The sequence below is a fragment of the Oryzias latipes genome, chromosome 9 (genome assembly GCF_053564925.1).
Source record: "Oryzias latipes strain Hd-rR chromosome 9, Olatipes_Hd-rR_3.1".
Classification (NCBI taxonomy): domain Eukaryota; kingdom Metazoa; phylum Chordata; class Actinopteri; order Beloniformes; family Adrianichthyidae; genus Oryzias; species Oryzias latipes.
Window position 1 is genome coordinate 19421447 of NC_136245.1, and position 17766 is coordinate 19439212.

The 17766-nt window shown below is 37.6% G+C and overlaps 1 protein-coding gene across 12 annotated transcripts in view; it reads right to left on the reverse strand.

Moving 5' to 3' along the window:
- LOC110015624 (uncharacterized) overlaps window positions 1-17766 on the reverse strand; it is a 143684-nt gene that overhangs the window by 101212 nt on the left and 24706 nt on the right. For 6 of the 12 annotated variants that reach the window (XR_013657965.1, XR_013657964.1, XM_078952210.1 and 3 more), the window contains exon 2: window positions 8449-8516. Coding sequence is in view for 4 of the 12 variants with exons in the window: in XM_078952210.1 (XP_078808336.1) it covers window positions 8449-8516 (68 nt within the window). In the remaining 8 variants the exon portion in view is untranslated. Of the gene's footprint in view, window positions 1-8448; window positions 8517-10040; window positions 16340-17766 lie in introns of those variants that run through there. The other 6 variants (XR_002873860.2, XR_013657961.1, XR_013657960.1 and 3 more) reach the window with 2 other exon arrangements.

A 17766-nucleotide genomic window follows, 5' to 3' on the forward strand; every position in this document is an offset into this window, starting at 1 on the left:
ATACTTTATGTGACATGTAAATCTGTTTGTTATTCAAAAAAAAAAGCTCTTCAGTATTTGATTAGGTTGACACAGACAGTCTACATTAAGAGTTATCAGCAATGGAAATCTTTTTTATCAAAGCCTTTCGTATTTAGACAGTATTGGATGGAGATTAGAAAAAGTATGTTTGTGAGACATTGTTTGGACATTTATACTGATCCTGTGCTAAAGTCAAATTCATCCTGGTCCTTCCATTATTGTCCCTGTATGCATTATCAAAGGAGACATGGCTGGAGTTTCTTCCCGTTTTCCTTGTGAGGTGCAAAAGATGAAAACAATGACAGATGCACCATAAGTAGAATGCTTTTTTTTTTTTTGTTAGCAACAAACTTTTCACTTAGGTTTTGCAAATAGTGGCAAAACAAAATTTAACATCCGGATGCAAAAAAAAGGGGGGTATGCATTTTCATGTTAACTGGGCAAAGGCAGTGATGTGTTTCGCATCACTCACCAGAACAACACAGTGTAGACATGCAGAAGCTCCAGCACACATTTCTACTCTTTGAAAACCCACAAAGTTACTGAAAAAATACTGTAAAGTTACTTTGCTATTATTATGTATAAACAAGAACTTTATTTCATACAGATATTTCAATAAAGAGTTTTGGTTGAATGACTTTACTGCTCATTTAAATCTGTGTTTTTGGATGCCACTAGATTTTAAAGTAAAATCCACTGAACTGAGCTGTGGGAGTCTGTAAGGAGTAATATGAGTGGGAAATTGAAGAGAGAATTTTAGCACCCGTCAAACCATCTCACACAGTAACAGGCAGATGTACAGTATGTATGTGTTCCTGTTGGATATGTGTCTGGGAAAAAGTCTGCAGATGCAGTTACACACTGTTCTGTACACTGATTGATGGCTCCTGTCCATGCTGGCCCACAGTTTGAGGGATTTGGAGTCACAGCAAAAACACAAGATGGAAGACTCTGGAACTCTCCACAACAAAGACTTGCAAGACTCACGGTGCTACATACACACACTGCAGAAACACCAAGTCACACACCACACCCACAGACACACTTCCCCACTTCCATTGCTTGACGATCTACCTGCCAGCTGCTGCCAGTCTCAAGAAAAGATGGGCTTTGTTGGTTTTGTGAAGCCCACAGACAAGACCCCCCTGGAGACTTCGGGTCTCCAACAGCACAAGCCTCAGCCTTATTCACTCTGCCGCACAGGCAATCTGTTTTCTATATTACCAGCCTGTATCACTGTACTATGCACTATAGAACAGCAATTGAGCAGGAAATTAAGTTAGGGGATCGGTATTTGGCGGAGGAGAACGAGCTGGTGTGGTCTTCTACCTCCACATACAAGGATCATTAAATATCACATGAGTGTTTTAATAAATGTCCTCTTTTCTTCTATCTGTTGTTCCCATCGACTCACTCCTCTTTGTTTTTCCCGGTCTGTGTCTTTTTTTTAACCTCTTCTATTTCCGTATCATCATCTGACCCATTCAGTCTCCTCTGCTGTTTTTGCAGAGTGAATAAGCAAAACATCCTAATGGATGTTTGAACAGCTCGGACTGTGTTGAGTTGAGAACTGACTTCCTGAGACAGAGTGGCAGGGAACTATTTTGAGTTCATTCTCTTAATTTGCTAGCTTCCTTCAAATTTGTTTTATGCTTTAACAAAAATTAATTTTGAGATTAGAAATAGGAAATAAGCTCACTGACTGTCCTAAATTGCTTGCTTTGTCCTTTACTTTTACCTCCTAAATTTTTCTTACAGAATCCTCGACTAAAAATAATTACTGTTCCCAAATCAGTTCATCAATCCTGTTGTAATTCCTTGATATTTTGGGGCAATTCTGACAATTTGTTTAAAAAATTAATTAATAACTTGTTAATCATAAACCTCATTATCAAACTAATAATTAACTTGCAATACAGTTTATTTTTAAGTTAATTTTGGATATTCAAATGACCCAGATCTCAAAATATTAATGAAACGGAAATTCATAGAAAGCACTGATAACATTACCAGCACAGTTTTCAAAGGTTTGTGAGGAGTTTTCAGCAGATCCTCGATAACTTAATTGTAGAATGTTGTTTTTCCTTTTTTTTTCTTGGGTTTCATTTAAATTTTATTTTTTATCAAGGGGATGACTGTAGCTTTTCAAGTCTTGTTATTCTGGTAAAAACAGAAAGATTTAAAAGAAAGAAAATACAAATCCACTTGCGATGACAAAATATATTGTTGCAATTTGAGGTGTTGACAGCTAAATATGTGGCAGTCACTATTACCTTTGGTTCCTAATTGTATAACAGCAGAGTTACCAATATTCTGTCCATGCAATATCAAAAACGTCAATATCTATAAATAAATTAAAGAAAAAAATGCCTGTGGGTGTAGGGGTTTGACGCTTTCTGGTCACACAAGTGAAACACGAAGTCTGTTTGCTGGTCAGGTTAGAGGGAGGTAGTCAGAGAGATAAGGCACCAAACAAGGTTCAAATCCCCCCTGAAGCTGAGCTGATGGACAGACAGGCCACCATTAACAATGCTGTGGCTTGTAAGAGCAGCAGATGATGGAAAGATACCCTGGCATTTGCTGTGTTAAGAAGTGGCTCTTAAAGATTTCACACTTCCAATTTCTTTGAATTATCTGCCATCTCCAGCATGTCACTCAGCCTGACAATCTCAGATTCTTGCTCACTGAGGCACCAGGCTGCTTATTGACAAAGCAATCTGCAGTGATATAGCAAAACCTGAGAAAACATTAGTCAAGCAACACTAGCATATCCATTATCACTACCCAAAACGCCCAACAAGCCATTGATTGCAACTGTCAAATAGGAAGAATATCACATCAAAGAAAAGATTCAGAAATTAAACATATCTTATTAGATTTATTCATCTACAGGCACTTTTTTGCAAATCAGGATCTCTGCATCAATAATGAGATCACCTAAAGCTGTGAACATTATCAGATCATCAACTGCAGGCCTGGGGGAAACTCAGAGTGAATGGATGCTCTAACTGTTGATTTGCTGCTCATTTAGTGAGTCAATAAATAGAAACGATTGCTAAACATCATTCTAGGTACACTTGTTTCTCTGTGTTTGCATAATGTTGTACACTGTACATCTGTGATGCAAAACGAGTCCCTCCTTGTGAAACTCTTCTAGAAATGTAGTTGTGGCTTAAAGAACAGAATTGATTTAAGTCTATTTATGTGGCAGTGATGATAGCAAAAAGCTCTTTCGAGAAAGAACAGACTCCCTATCAGATCTGATTCTCTCTCTGCTCCAGACAGGCCATGATAGAAATATAACATCCCCATTACCCTCTGCATTCATTGCACAGTGCACAGCGTGTGCCTTCTATGAATTATTAAAAGCAGACAGATTACACTCCAAGGCCGCGAGGCTTCTGGTCTAACTGCACACTACAGATGCTGAAGAGCTAAACAGTTCTCCAAATGTGTTTTTTTTCCCCTTTCTGAAAAATAACTTTGAGAGTAACTTTAAAGCAGTCATGTGAGTCAGTTTAGGGGAATAAAATTGAGTCCAATTTTGACACAAACGTCTGAATGCATCTGCCGATTTTTATGTGGCAAAGGAGGGAGGGGTGAAGGGCATGGTGTCAGGGCTTGTCTGACATGTGGCATGGTGGGCGGGCTCAATGGTTAGTTTGCTGCATGGATGGCTGATTGGGCACAGCCCAGCTTAACCCTGGCAGCTCTCTTTCCCCGTGTCTATTTTCCTCCCTGGAGTGACGGGCTGAGACATTAAGACAGGCGTTTTAATTAACTGTGCCACTCTTCCACCTGCTGCCCTCAATATGCTCCGGCCTTGGCAAGCTGTCTCTCAGATCACCGACTCTCGTGCACTTTTTTTGTTCCATATTCCCATCATCTGTGTAGGTTTTTCATTTTTTATCATCTTTCTTTTACTTTCTTTCCAATTTGCTAATCAGAAACTTTGTCACTTCGAATTTCCTGTCCTAATCTCTCTTGTCCACGTATCCCTCCACAGTCTGACCTTAATAAATGAAAACTCGGTGCACAAGATGTGATGAATCCATAAGGATCAAATGACAAAATTAGCAAATCTCTTTTCTGAACGCAGGGAGAATTAATTCCTACATGCGTTCTGTTCCACTGGCCCTTTTACTAGCCCACACTAATATCACAGAGGCTTATTTAGACACATTCTCACATACTCTCACATTCCTGAATTCTATCTGGTAATTCGGTCCTGACCAACACTCATCAGACTGTTCATTAAATCCTGATTGAAGATGGATAGTTCTGGTCCCTCAGGACAGAATTGAGGTAGGGATCGAACTAGGGACATTTCCAAATTTAGAGGAGCAACTTTGGCACAAGGCAGTGCTTATGTCTGCACTCAGAGACATTTGTCTAAATTTGTGGCCATAAATGTTTATATAAATGTGCATAAATATATCATAGGCAGTTTTAAGATCTCATTTACAAGTTTAGTTTAATCATTCAGATCATAAACTAAGTATTAATTTAAACAGAAGGAAGCAACGAAGTACTCTGCTGTGTTTGTTTTACTTTTTAATGGGGTTAATAATAGACAGCATTAGAAACACAGAAAAATGAGACACCAGAAAGTGTTAAAATGATTTATCTTTACATCTGGAATTAAAGAAAGATGTTGGACCTCTAACGAAAAACAACAAAGGGCCCAGATATCTCAAAGACAGACAGTAAGGATGTTTTCCACAAAGAGGTGAAAGAGTAGCCGTGCCTTTGACCTCTATGTTTATGTACCCTTACTTACCCTGGGGGAGCCCCTAATGAATGATGTGGACGGATGAACACATAAGATAAAGGCGCACACTAAACATCTGTCTGCAAAAAAATCCACTGAGGATTTACATACGTTTTAAGTTAAGGCCAGGAAAGGTGAATGTGTAACTTATGTGGGCACATACTATACCGTTTATATGAACTCATGGTTTTGGGTAAATACGAGATTTAATAAGAAGTTGAAATGACAAAGCAATCTCTGCAAGAAAATTACATTCTCTGTGTATGTTTTTTACTTATTCAAAATACTTACATTACTTTCTAATAATGCCTCTTGTGAGCTATGCTCTTGTGATGGGAACTGCTCTTGATTGGTTCAGGTCATAAACAGGAGACAGTTCTCTGGATTTACATCTGCCACTGCTCCTCTGTCTTGAGGAGTCCATCAGGGCTCAATTTTAGGATCTCTACACTTTTCATTCTACCTCCTTCCGCTGGGCTCCATCATCAGAAAACATGGAGTTTCCTTACATTGTTTTTTTTTTTTACAATAGTCAGATATATGTATCCAATGATAAGAATGGTTCCTCTACTTCTGTCTTGTTTTCATTACATCAAAGATTGGGTGGCCCTCAGCTTTTTGAGTTTTAATAATAAGAAAACAGAAGCGATGTTGAGTGGTCCAAGCAGGTCCTGTGAGCCCTCTGAAATAGATTTGGGTCCATGTTAAACAGTCTGTTTTCAACTTTGGATTTAAAATAGTGAAAACCAGCTCCGGTTAACCAGGGTGAAACTTTTTTATTTTATTTTACCCCAACCACATTTTGAGACAGCAATCTGTGCCTTCATCACGTCCCAGCTGGAAAACTGTAACTTGGTTTACCTTGGAGTCAGCCAGACGTCCCTCTAGCATCTACAGTTGGTCCTTAATACTGCTGCTCGTGTCCTGGTCAGAAGCCGTAAGAGGGACCACATTACACTAGTTCTGGCTTCCCTCCACTAGATGTCTGTTCATTCAGTTCCCTGTAAGATTATGGGCTTCTCACTCCCTACACCCCAACACGGTCTCTCAGATCAACTTCTCCTAGAGGTACCAAGATATGAAAGGAAGTGCAGGAGGGAACAGACCTTTTCTGTCTGTGTTCTAAAGCTTTGGAATGTTTTGCCTCTAAACATCAGACAAGCGTCTTCACAATTTTTTAAATTCAACCCAAAACCCATTTTTATAGTCAAGCATTTGGTCCAGATGAATATTTTGCTTTGCTTTTACCCTCAAGTTTTTTTTTAAATATTTTTATTCATATTTGTTATTAATAGTTTTTAACAGTTTTGACCATTTTAAGTTTATAATGTAAGGCACTTTGCTCATTTTTTATTTTGTGTTAAACCCCTTTATAAATTAAGATAATGATAATGATAAACCATTTTATTGTCTTTTTAGTTGACAGTGCTTTGTATCACTTTTTGTTTTTTCTCTCTTTTTTTATTTGTTTATTTTTTTACTTTATTTTTGTTTGAGTTTATTTATCAATGTTTTTCAGGTCCTGCCGTCAAGCCTGGTGTCCTGTACTTAAATCTTTCACCACAGGTCCCCAGAGAATAAAGAAGCAAGAACTAACCTGCTAGAAGCAATAAGGTCATTGTGAGCTTGAACTCTCAACAACTACTTAGGTATATATATATATATATATATATATATATATATATATATATATACCTAAGTAGTAGGTATATATATATATATGCATGTATATGTATATGTATACATATATATATATATATATATATATATATATATATATATATATATATATATATATATATATATATATATATATATATATATATATATATATATATATATATATATATATATATATATATATATATATATATAGTAACCCTCCCGCTGGAGGAGTGGCTACAACAGATACCTGGAAAGACCTCAGACCTTTTAGTCCAGAAAAGCGCAGAAAAGCGCAGTGGTAGGAACAGCTAACATACTGTGCAGGACCCTCAAGCTCCCAGGACCCTGGTAGTGGACCTGAGCTTGTGTGACAAACCACCCGCGGAAGGGTGAGAGGGGCGCGTGTGTGTATGTGTGTATATATATATATATATATATATATATATATATATATATATATATATATATATATATATATATATATATATATACACATATATATGTGTGTGTGTGTGTTTGTGTTTAGTCATTCTTGTCTGTATGTCATCAATTATTAAAGTTCTATGCAAGGATTTCCCATTAGAAAATAATGAAAATGAAAATGTGTTTGATGGTGTTTAGATGAAATGCAGATCCCCAACAGTTGGAGAGAACCCTGCAGGCCTCCGACTGCCCTGCAGCTGATTTTGCATCTTTCACCAGCACACATCCACGAGCATGTTGCCCTTGTTGTGTGCTGCTGCACGAGGGCCTCTGGAGATGAATTATGAATGCAACGCATAAGCTGTAAAATTTGTTGTATCTTCTATTATCTTCATGTTAAAGGCCACAAAAGCTCTTCAGTGAAGTCAGCCATTAAGAAATGACAGGTGTTGCTATCAGGCTTCTTTATAGGCTATTACCTGCAATGACAGCAGCTGCTGCTGCACCACTGTACGGCCTATCACATTATTTGCAGCTAAAGTCAGCTACTGTGTCATTTTGCCTCATTTTCTTGACAGTGCTATCATAAATCCATTGGGCTGCAGGGGAAACTGTCGACTACCTCGATTATCTTCATAGCCTGAATGAATTCTGAAATGTATGTAACAGGCAATGACTGTTATGGATCAGGAGGCAGGGCCGTATTCTCTCTCTTCCTTCCTTGTATCTCTCTTAGGTGATGTACTGATCGGGGGCTTAAGGGCTCTGATATGCGCATAAAAATGAGTTAAAAAGATGAAGTTTGAAGCACACAGTGGCATCTCGCCATAACTGACGTCAGCTTCAAGCTGGGGCGTTTTTCAAAGAAAAAAAAAGTCTCCCATGATAATATCTTCTTTTTGTGAGCAGTTATATTAGTAAAAAAGTTATTAAACTATTTTGAAAGTCCCACTTTATTTTTTATCGATTTTAAGAGTGTTTCCAGTGGTCTATTAATTAGGTTTATTACATTTTTTGGCAAAATCATAAAACTTGAATCATTTTTTTATGACATAGCTTCTGCAGAGCAGCAGTAATTCATTAGAAATGTGCCTTTGAGTTGTAGGTTTACATGCTTTTCGGCTAGCTTACAGCCTCTCACCGCCCCAACCTAACATTTCCAGTGCAACAACAATGGAGCTGGAGCTGGAGCTATCCAGCCTTACAGTTTTGAGCCAAATGCCAACTCGGACAAGAAAAAACGAAGACTTATATGGATCTAGTCTAAAAGTGGATGCATCAGAATGGAACGGAGCGAAGCAGAGAGCTTGTGACCTGCCGATGAAAGCACCTAGGTCACAAACTTTTTCCAACCCATTTTTTTGTCATTTGCTTCTGTTTGACAACAACTTTAAGAAACACTCAGAAAAATAATTTTTAGCCAAGTTTTCTTTAAACATGTCATCCATAATAAGAAAAAATCCCGTAAAATGATGTAAAAAACACAGAAAACAAGATTTGCCTTGGAGTGGGCCTTTCAAGTAAAAATAAATTACATATTATTAAAGAAAATACTAAAAAATATATACCTTTTGAGAATGTGATCCACATCACCTCCTTCATGCTCCTTGTTGGATCTACCCTGTTCATACTTGTCCTGTAAGAGAAGAATGTAAACAAAAAATAATGACAGCAAGTTTATTATTTGGCAGGTATTGTAGTAATATTCTCATCCCACTTTGAACTGAACACAGTCTCAGAGCATGAAAACATGCAGTGTCTTTCCATCTCTATATGACAAAATAAATTATTCAAGATGTAAAACTATTGCAGTGAGCAGGTTCCACATGGGAGTGAGACATATGTGGTTCATCCCGTTTCTCTGAATCCTCTTCATGATAATAACCAGACACAGTCCTATCAGAATTGACACACCTCACTAACTAATTAGAGTCTCTGGCTGCAGTCTGGCAAAATAAAAGAGAAAAGTGCTTAAAGGGAGACTTGCTCTCCCACAATTTGCATCTGCCACTTTTTACTGCATCTGTTCCAAGTGCCATTCAAAGCTCTCTTTTTGCTTTTGTTGGGAAGTGTTGAGGCCCAACTATTTAAGCTCACCTCCTACCTACCCAGAGCTTTGTTCCTGCTCCTCTGCAGACCAGTAATGAGCAAACCTCCACAAAACTGCTAGGAAATTAATGACTCATTACGGATGGGGCCCAGGCCGCTCCACAGACTCTCCTCCTCCCACATGCCCGTGTGCAATCCTCACTCTCGCCTCTTTCTCTCTTTTTCCCTCATCCCGTCAGCCCATACAGAAAGACCCCAACACCTCCCTATCAATTAGAGCCTATTACAGGGCGCCTATGCTCGCTGTGTAAAGAAAGAGGGCCTTCACAGCTCAAGAGTGTGTGCAGGAGAGATTGCGAGAGCTGAATGAGGAGCCTTAAGGTGCTCCTTTCACACCCTTGCCCTTATCCATTATGCCAACGTGCAAAGCCCCATAGGAGAAACGTGGAGCCCTAGGATGAAAATAAGTCAAGGGAGGGATTCTTTTTCACACCTTTTCCTTTTTTGCTTCTACTTCAGTGTCAAATTATATCACAACTAGTCCTTAAGCAAAGCAACATGGTCACTGTGCTCCTCTTTCAGGTTAGGAGAGGGAAAAAGATGTAAGGTTTGGAGTGGCGTGTTTTAATCATAGTGTATGTGGCTGGATGATGCAGTATATACATTAACATGCTGGACGAAAAGAGGGGAACATGCATTTAAAATGTCTTATGATCAACGTTAGCTTTAAGTTTTCTCCTTTTACCCTCTGTTGTATTCCCATAGGCAAAACTCAGCTGCAAGAATGCTGGCTTTGTTCAGAAGAAAAAAAAAGAAAACTGAACTACACATTCCAAATTTTGAATATAGAATATGGGATATGTACCGTTTGTCACTCATACAAGCATGCTCATTGGCTTTTAAAGCTGTTGTGCATTTTATGAGAATCCCTCTGAGAATGAATGGGTGAGATCACATGGGTTTGAGCTGGTTTAGAATGACAAATCCTGCTTAAAGTGTCATTTCCAGTTGGAGACATCAATTTGGTGGGTGAAACAAGGACCAAGGAGAGCCCAATAGCCTCAGAGAATCCTTATAAGAGCAAAGGGTCTAGAGATCAGCTCATTTTCACCTGGATAAGACAGGAATTTCACAAAGCGTTTCCAACACGAGAAGCAAAGTGTGAGAGGAGAGAAAGAGAGAGACAGAGAGGAATCATGTAGACAGCTTTAGATAAACCACATTTTGAATGGAATAAAAAAAGAAGCCTGATGCATAAACTTAAATATAATATTAGGACTACATTAAGGAAAATTACCAAAGAAAACGTTTATATTAAGTAAAAAAAATGATTAGCTATTTTGGAATTACAAACTTAGATTTCTTAAAGCCAATTAAGCAAAAAAGTAACTACTCTTTTGCATCTGTTTTGACTCCAACACTTTTTTTAAATTAATATTAGCAAGTAAAATAAAAGAAAAATAAATGCCCATAACACTTGATCAATGCCCCCCATCTGTGGACTGTTCATAAATATGGTTAATAGGTGGGCATTAAAAACCTGGCATAAACAAATCTAAAATCGTAATTATTTTTAGCAATTTTACCACCAAAACAATTTTGGCAGTTGTGAAACAAAAGACGCCAAGCTACGTATAATATAAAGCCTCAATAAGTTTAGGGAAGTGTAAAATTTCGGATAACTACAACAGTGGTTATCAAAAATAGTTAGATCTATTTTTTTTAACTTAGAGACCACTTAAATCAACCAGAGCAAAAATGTGCACAGATGTGCACACATGTACAGATGTTTGGAGTTTATGCCCACCATAACGGGGCAGATAATATACAGGTTTGGGTGCTACCCTTTTAGAGGGCACACCTAAAAGCTTCACACCAGCTTTAACAGAGTCTAGGAAGTGTGTAAACTGATAAATGAACAGCATGATAAATAAAACTGCACCCTGCGATTAAAGCCAGTGCATGAAAAACAAAACAGTGCAGATCCATATCTAGTTTTGCATGTTTTTTCAATGATAATAAAAAAAAATCTTAACAGACAGGATGCTGTTTCTCTTTAGTATATAAACTATGACATAATGAAAGCACAAGACGACAATCATTTGATGCACCTGCAATAGATCTTAGCCAATAATAACACCGGCTCCTAAAAAATTAAAACCTTGAGGCCGACCATGAAAGTTTAAACTTCAATGCGGTGAAATACAATGTGCTGTAAAATATTAATGTCTGTGGTAAAATTATGCTGGTGCTAATATTTTAGATTGCTGTCTGTGAAAGAGACATATCTGCGTTTATTTACAAGCATGGGGTATTGGATTGGGGGCTTTGTTTAAAGCCATGTTTATGAATATCGACTCTGGCTCCAAGGTAAGTGACTATAAATCTCCAAAAGGATCTTTGCAAAGTTCCCTTAGAGGACATAACTTTAGATCTAACTGTCTCCTTCCTTCACTTGACTTTTAAACATTTAGCCATTGCCTTGCCAACTACATTTAGAGCGGTCTCTAAATTATGAAAGCCTCCATTTGATAGTCCAAGTGTTAACGTATCACAGTTGATAAATTGCTGCAATATATTTGTCTGGGATAAAAACTTAGGTGTGCTTGGCCCTTGATCTAGAGTGTTTATGGGAATAACAAACTAAATATCCGCACAAATTGCTATGTTCCAGATGTTGATCTGAATGAGAAAGATGCCCTTTGACCCTGACGATGTGCACCGTCTACCCACACTCCTTCAAATATAGCTGTCTTCGGTTCCGATCATTATTTTTTCCAGGGATGCGCACAGCTTTTCAACTTCTCCATGCTTGACTTTACAATAAAATGCTAAAATTATTGTAACAACCCAAAGTGGATAGCATGACCTGTGCTGATGAGAGACGCCTTATTTGTATGATCAAAAAGATCTGATACAGAGTGTTGCTCATATCACAGTTGGAAAAAAAGCCCAGCTGGTAAACATCCCCACTGGAAAAAATCGTTTTGCATATGTTTCATTAACATCTTTATTTTATGCAACAAATCATTGTTGTGTTTATGGTTGTTGTTTTTTTTGGCTCAAGGTTTTTAAACTCAAAAAGCAGAGGTGATTGTATTACTAATAGTGCTGCAGTTGACTGATCTGGAGACGACGGACGCAGAGGTCCATGTCCTCCGGCGATGATGATTAAATAGGAGGGAGGATTCAGAGAACTAATTTTTTTAAATTTTTTTCTGGTTCAGTTCAAAGGGCTCAATCAAAGTGTTTCACAGCTGAACTCCTGCCCCTCACTTACAATGCATAATTAACTGACAAGTGGTGATAAGGTTTAACCCTGTGAAAATACTGTTTTGGTTTGTTCAACTTGGGACTGAACGCAGCAACAGTTGATGCTACTACGCTCCATTAACTTGTGGAAATTTCTCATTTATTCAATCATTAAATAACAGAAAATAGCTTGGTTCTGAGCTAAACTGGAAAAAATAAAGAAAACTACCCATTAAAATTGTTTGCGTCTCCTTTTTCTGTACTTCCGTCAGTTTTTCCATTTCTCTTTCCCCACTGTGGTGCCTACTTTGGCTCACCCTCAAGGATTTGTTTATGTACAATGTCGGCTACTTCTCTCTTGCTATTGTGTTAACCCTGACTTAAGATGACACTAGGTATCAGTTCACACCCTGGACACACAAAGGGAGGTGCTAAATAAGGACTTCAGGACATGTCACAGCACACTTACAGGGCGCAAGAGTAGCGGAGAAAGAGATCGGACATGGCATAGAGTGTAGAGCACAGACGTTTAAGCCACAGTACTCTGTTGGGTCTAGTTTTTCCAAATATGAAGTTCTGACACATTGAATGAGCTGAACTTAGAATATTTGTTCCAAATTACAAGCCACGGTTCTGCTAAATGACAGACTTCTGATTTCATGAAACTTCAATAAATTCTGAAATCTGCAGCACATATAATCATAAATCATGTTTGCTGCTAAAAAAGGAAATACTTTTCCTCTGAAATGGGAAACTGCAAACACACTCGAGACACTAAATCTGTTTACAGCTATACTTGTTAAAGGATGTTTCTGAGATCTAATGCAATTAAGTGATGTTCAGTGCTTAATCAGTCTTGATTACCTGTTGGACGTTACAAACAGCCTTGTTGTTCCTAGTGACAGGAGGGCTCAGATGAGGTAATTAAAAGTGATACAAAAATACGAGCATAAGAAAACTAGAAAAAGAGGATTTTAATATGGAGAATATCTGTTTTTTTTGTCTCCAATGATAGGTACATGATCATGTAGCTGGAAGCTATACTTCCTAGGTTAAGATTCTAAAAAATGTTATTATGTAAGGTGTGGAAAATCTATAAATCCATGCAAAGAATTTTCCCTTTTTTTTAAAACCCACATGTCCTTGCTGCCGTGGCTCTAAACACTCAAAGTCCCACATGAAGATCCTCAGGTTGAAATTCAGGATAAAAGGTTTTTGGGACATTTTTGGCTTACAAGTTGACACTCGCATCTAGGACACCTATTGAAAAGAATCTAGATATATTGACGTGTTTTCCTTTTCTTTATTTTTTTTTCACTTTTCCACTAAAATATATAGGTTTTCTCCTCCTCTCACTTCCTATTTTGTTACTCAAAATAAAGTGGAGCCCACACAACTTTAAGCTAGTATTTACAGTTACGATCTGGCTGTTGTTTTTCAATAAGTCGAGCTGTGCTTTCCTCTTTTTTATTTTATTTTTTTTATTCATTTAGCTGTAAGGCAGAGAGTGATAAGACAGAACGAAGACTTCCCTCATAACGAGGCACATGCCAAGTCTGACATAATCCAATCTGGTCCATTTTCATCAGCTTTTGTGTCGTGTTTTTCCCTTCTTTGGACTTTCCTTTGGTTCCAGCGATGGCTCAGAAACCTGAAATGACACAATTCGGTCGCACTTGTATGGTGGTAAGGCTGCATTCCAAATGGCTTTTCTGCACAAAAATCCTTGAAGACCCACACACATTTAAATCTTGCCCCGGGGGCAACAGGCTCTAAACCACAGAGATAAAAAAGCATCCAGGCCAAGAGCAAAAAAATATATTTTAAGGAAGGGCTTACCATGGCAACAAAAAGGCATGTCAAACTTGTGGAAAGAAAGCATTCTGACGGAGCAGTAAACACAGACCAGTATGCCCGTAGGAAAGCCTAGGAAAAGCTCTCCGCATATTAAAGGGCCCAGCCTCACACGTACACTACAGAAAGAGAGACAATGGCTGTAATAACAGGCGAGGCGTCAGGGTGCGGAAAGACGGTTAAACGGTCATTTGTGAGAAGAAACGTAACAAGGCTTAATAGATGCTGCACCATAGGCAAGGCCTTGCAAAAGACGCAATCAGTGAGGCTAAATGTAATTTTTTTATAGAAAGAAGACATTGCACTCACTTTGCTGGGCAAAAAAACGGTCAACATATTACCCTTTTATGATTTATCTTCCAAATTTTCCAATAACGCCAACTTACAATTCTGGTAAAATGCCACTGAACATAAAAGCTGACAAATTTAGGATTTGAATTGATGTTTGAGATTTATTTTCTTTAGTTTGTATGTCATAAAGAAAAAAAAAGCTTTATTCATCTCAGACTATTCTGCCTGTAACTGAGAACAGAAGAAAATCTCTGTAGCCTGCTGCTCTGTGCCACACTGTGCCACCTTCGGAGCGAGCCTTTCTTACCCCATGAGGTTTTTCTTTCCATCTCCTGTGACATCTGACAAAAGCAAAGCGCATTCAGCAGAGGTAAAAGACAAGAGGATGATTCTCAAAAAAAAAAAAAAAAACTACTATGTTCTCTTATTCAATTTGCACTCATGCTGTGAATGCCTATATTGCAAGTGTAAACACCATCAAAGCTATGCAGAAATGATGAAAAGCTGCTGCTCTTATTATAGGAGAAAATAACAAGCTCTTATGAAGGGATTGATTATTTTCAAATTGTACATCTTTGTAAGAGGAGTGTAAAGTAGAGCTAAGTCTCCATTATAGGATGTTGCTCCTACATTGCTTTTGATTTTCTGTCAACATCCCTCTTACCAACCAGCCACCGTATATACTAAATGCACTACAGCCAAGAAATGGATTGAAAATCCCGTTCATCTCCTGCAATTCAGATCATGTCAACCAGTTGGAGGTAGTGCAGGTTCTGTATTCTATGTGCCGCACTCTGCCAATATTACAGAGATTGTAGGACTCTCCTGAATGGCTGACTGCACAGTATGAGTGTAGTTACTGTAACAAAACTGAACATAAATTAACCGTGAACCGTGCAGCTCACTCCTGCAAAGCTCTGCTTCTCTTATGCAGGGATTATACGCAGAGAGGAAGTCTCGAACTGAGTTAAGGCTGTTCCACAGACAGCTCCTTACGCAAATCTGTACATGTTCAATAAACAGGCTCCTTTTTTATTCTTCTTTCCCTAAATTTACCCAAACAGTTTTATGATGGAAATGATCATTGGCATATCTGTGCCATTACATGTGTGCAAGAAACATACATCTTAATATAGTTTTTTAAAGAAAAAGTTAGTCTTTTAATCAGGAATTATGCAGTAACATCTCCTTTATTATTTTTAGGGAGATATGAGACAGTAAAATCAAACACAAACTCATGTACATCCTTGTGCAGCATCTTTACTCAACAACCAGAAACGTTCTGCAGTTGCTCTTTTGCCCAACCACACTGTCTATTATAAGTCAGTCTTATGCACTCCTCACCCTTCCCCTCTTTCTCGGAGTCATGGCCCTTCTGTCCCCGCTAAGCACCCCAATAAATTTAAATGTAATACTCCTAAATGAGATCACTTACATGTGCCATTCCTCTTAGACCATATTTATCATCTGACACCTTGGCCTTCATTAACAAATAACACTCAAAGGGGTGGCAGTGGTGAGTGATTCCCAATCGCTGCTGCTGCTAAAGAGCTAGGAAGAGAAGGACACCAACCATGTCGAAGCTTCATTGATGAGGGGGATTGGGAAGTGAACGCAGTTTAATAGCTGGCTGGAAGTGGACAGCAACTCAAACAACAAAAAAGAACATATTTGCTATGACTTTTTATGTGCTACCTTTAAATTTTTAATATGATGTGAACCCAAAGGCAGAGTTCCCAAGGATGCTGGACTTCAAGAACAGCTTATCTCTCCTCACCAAGAAGGTTTAGATTGAAAACATTAAAACACTTTTACACAAAAAATATACAAATTTATGCAACCATGCATTCTATGTTCCATTCTATGTTCAAAAAGCTTTACAAAATATTTGTATCCCAAAAAATTGTAATTGAATAAATTAAGCTTTTTGTAAAAGGGCATCAGTGAGGTGCTACATTTGCATAACAAATCACTAAAGGTATAGCCTGAAATGATCGTCCACACATCCTTGCTCTGCCACTGTCTCCCCATCATCAGTGTTAAAGGAAATCTTCAGTCCAGCCGTTAATTATCTTGACACCAAAAGGCAGCACAAAGCAAGGGTAACCCCTTTTTATTTCCTTTAATAAACATTTTAAAACAGCTTCATTATAATAATGTATTTTGATTAATGATGTTTACCACGGTGTTGGTAGTGAAAATTGCTTTCCCATAAATTAAACCAATAAAAGTTTGTTAATAAATTATTGCCTAAACATAGAGTGTTGTAGTCTGATTCATTCACCACAACTACACTTCAGGAACTATATCATTTACATATTCAAAGAATAATCAGCATAATTGATTACAATTACATTAACTACTAAAATGTATACACAAGTATCTGTTTCATAATAAACTACTAAAAAAAAAAAGTCTACAAAAAATATTTATAAATATTATAGATGTATTATTATATCCATAATATAAATAATATATGAGGTAAAATCATTGTCAATGATCGAAGTTTCTAATTTTCTTCATATTTTATTCTATTTTTTTTTTATGGTCCAACTGTACGTCAGTGTGCTTGCAGAAAAAAAAAAACTGCTGATGTATTGAAACAAAAAAGTGTATTGCTGAACAGGTATATTTTAAAAGAAACAATACTATTTTACCTTCCATTTCTAAGGAGAAAAAGAGGGAGCAAAAGAAAGAGAGATGGGCAGATGGATGGATGGAGGGATGGATGGAGTAAAATAATGTACTGTGATGTTTCAACTAAATCATCTGCAGCAAAACAGCCTTTAGCATGAATCTCAGAGTTAACGGTGACATCTGGCATCATGAGCTCACAACCCCTTGACAACAGTCAGCACAATGACACCAAAGCACTATACTGCAGTGGAAGAAAAAAACGGGGGAAAGAGAATGTTTCTTTATGGGGTTAAACAAAAAGGAATAAAATGATCAGAAACATATATGAAAAAAACATTTTTAATGTATTTTTTTGATCAACTAAATGTCAGTTTATGCTTTGTTAGCAAAATCTGACACTCAGGAAATGGTTGATAAATGAGGTCGAAATCACTTGTTTACTGCTGATAAGGAAGGATAAACACTTTCACAGTGAAAGAATTTTCTTTTCTAAAATGAAAGATTCAGAGGAGATGGTATATGACCCCCCTCTCTGGATGTCTTGGGACTATTGCCTAAGTGGACATGTTAAATGTGGACTGCAGGGTGAATATCTAAATATCTGAACATCCTTTCTGTCTAATTTGGAATTTAACTCTCATCACAATGAATATCTTGAAATAAAGTGCTGATGAAAAGCTGGCATGTAACAGAAGGGTAGAAAGAGAGAGATGGGAAACAAAGTGACAGGTAGTACTCCAGACCCACCGCTTATTTTTGCTAATTGGAAGAAATTGTAATTTTAATAGATACTCAATTAGATT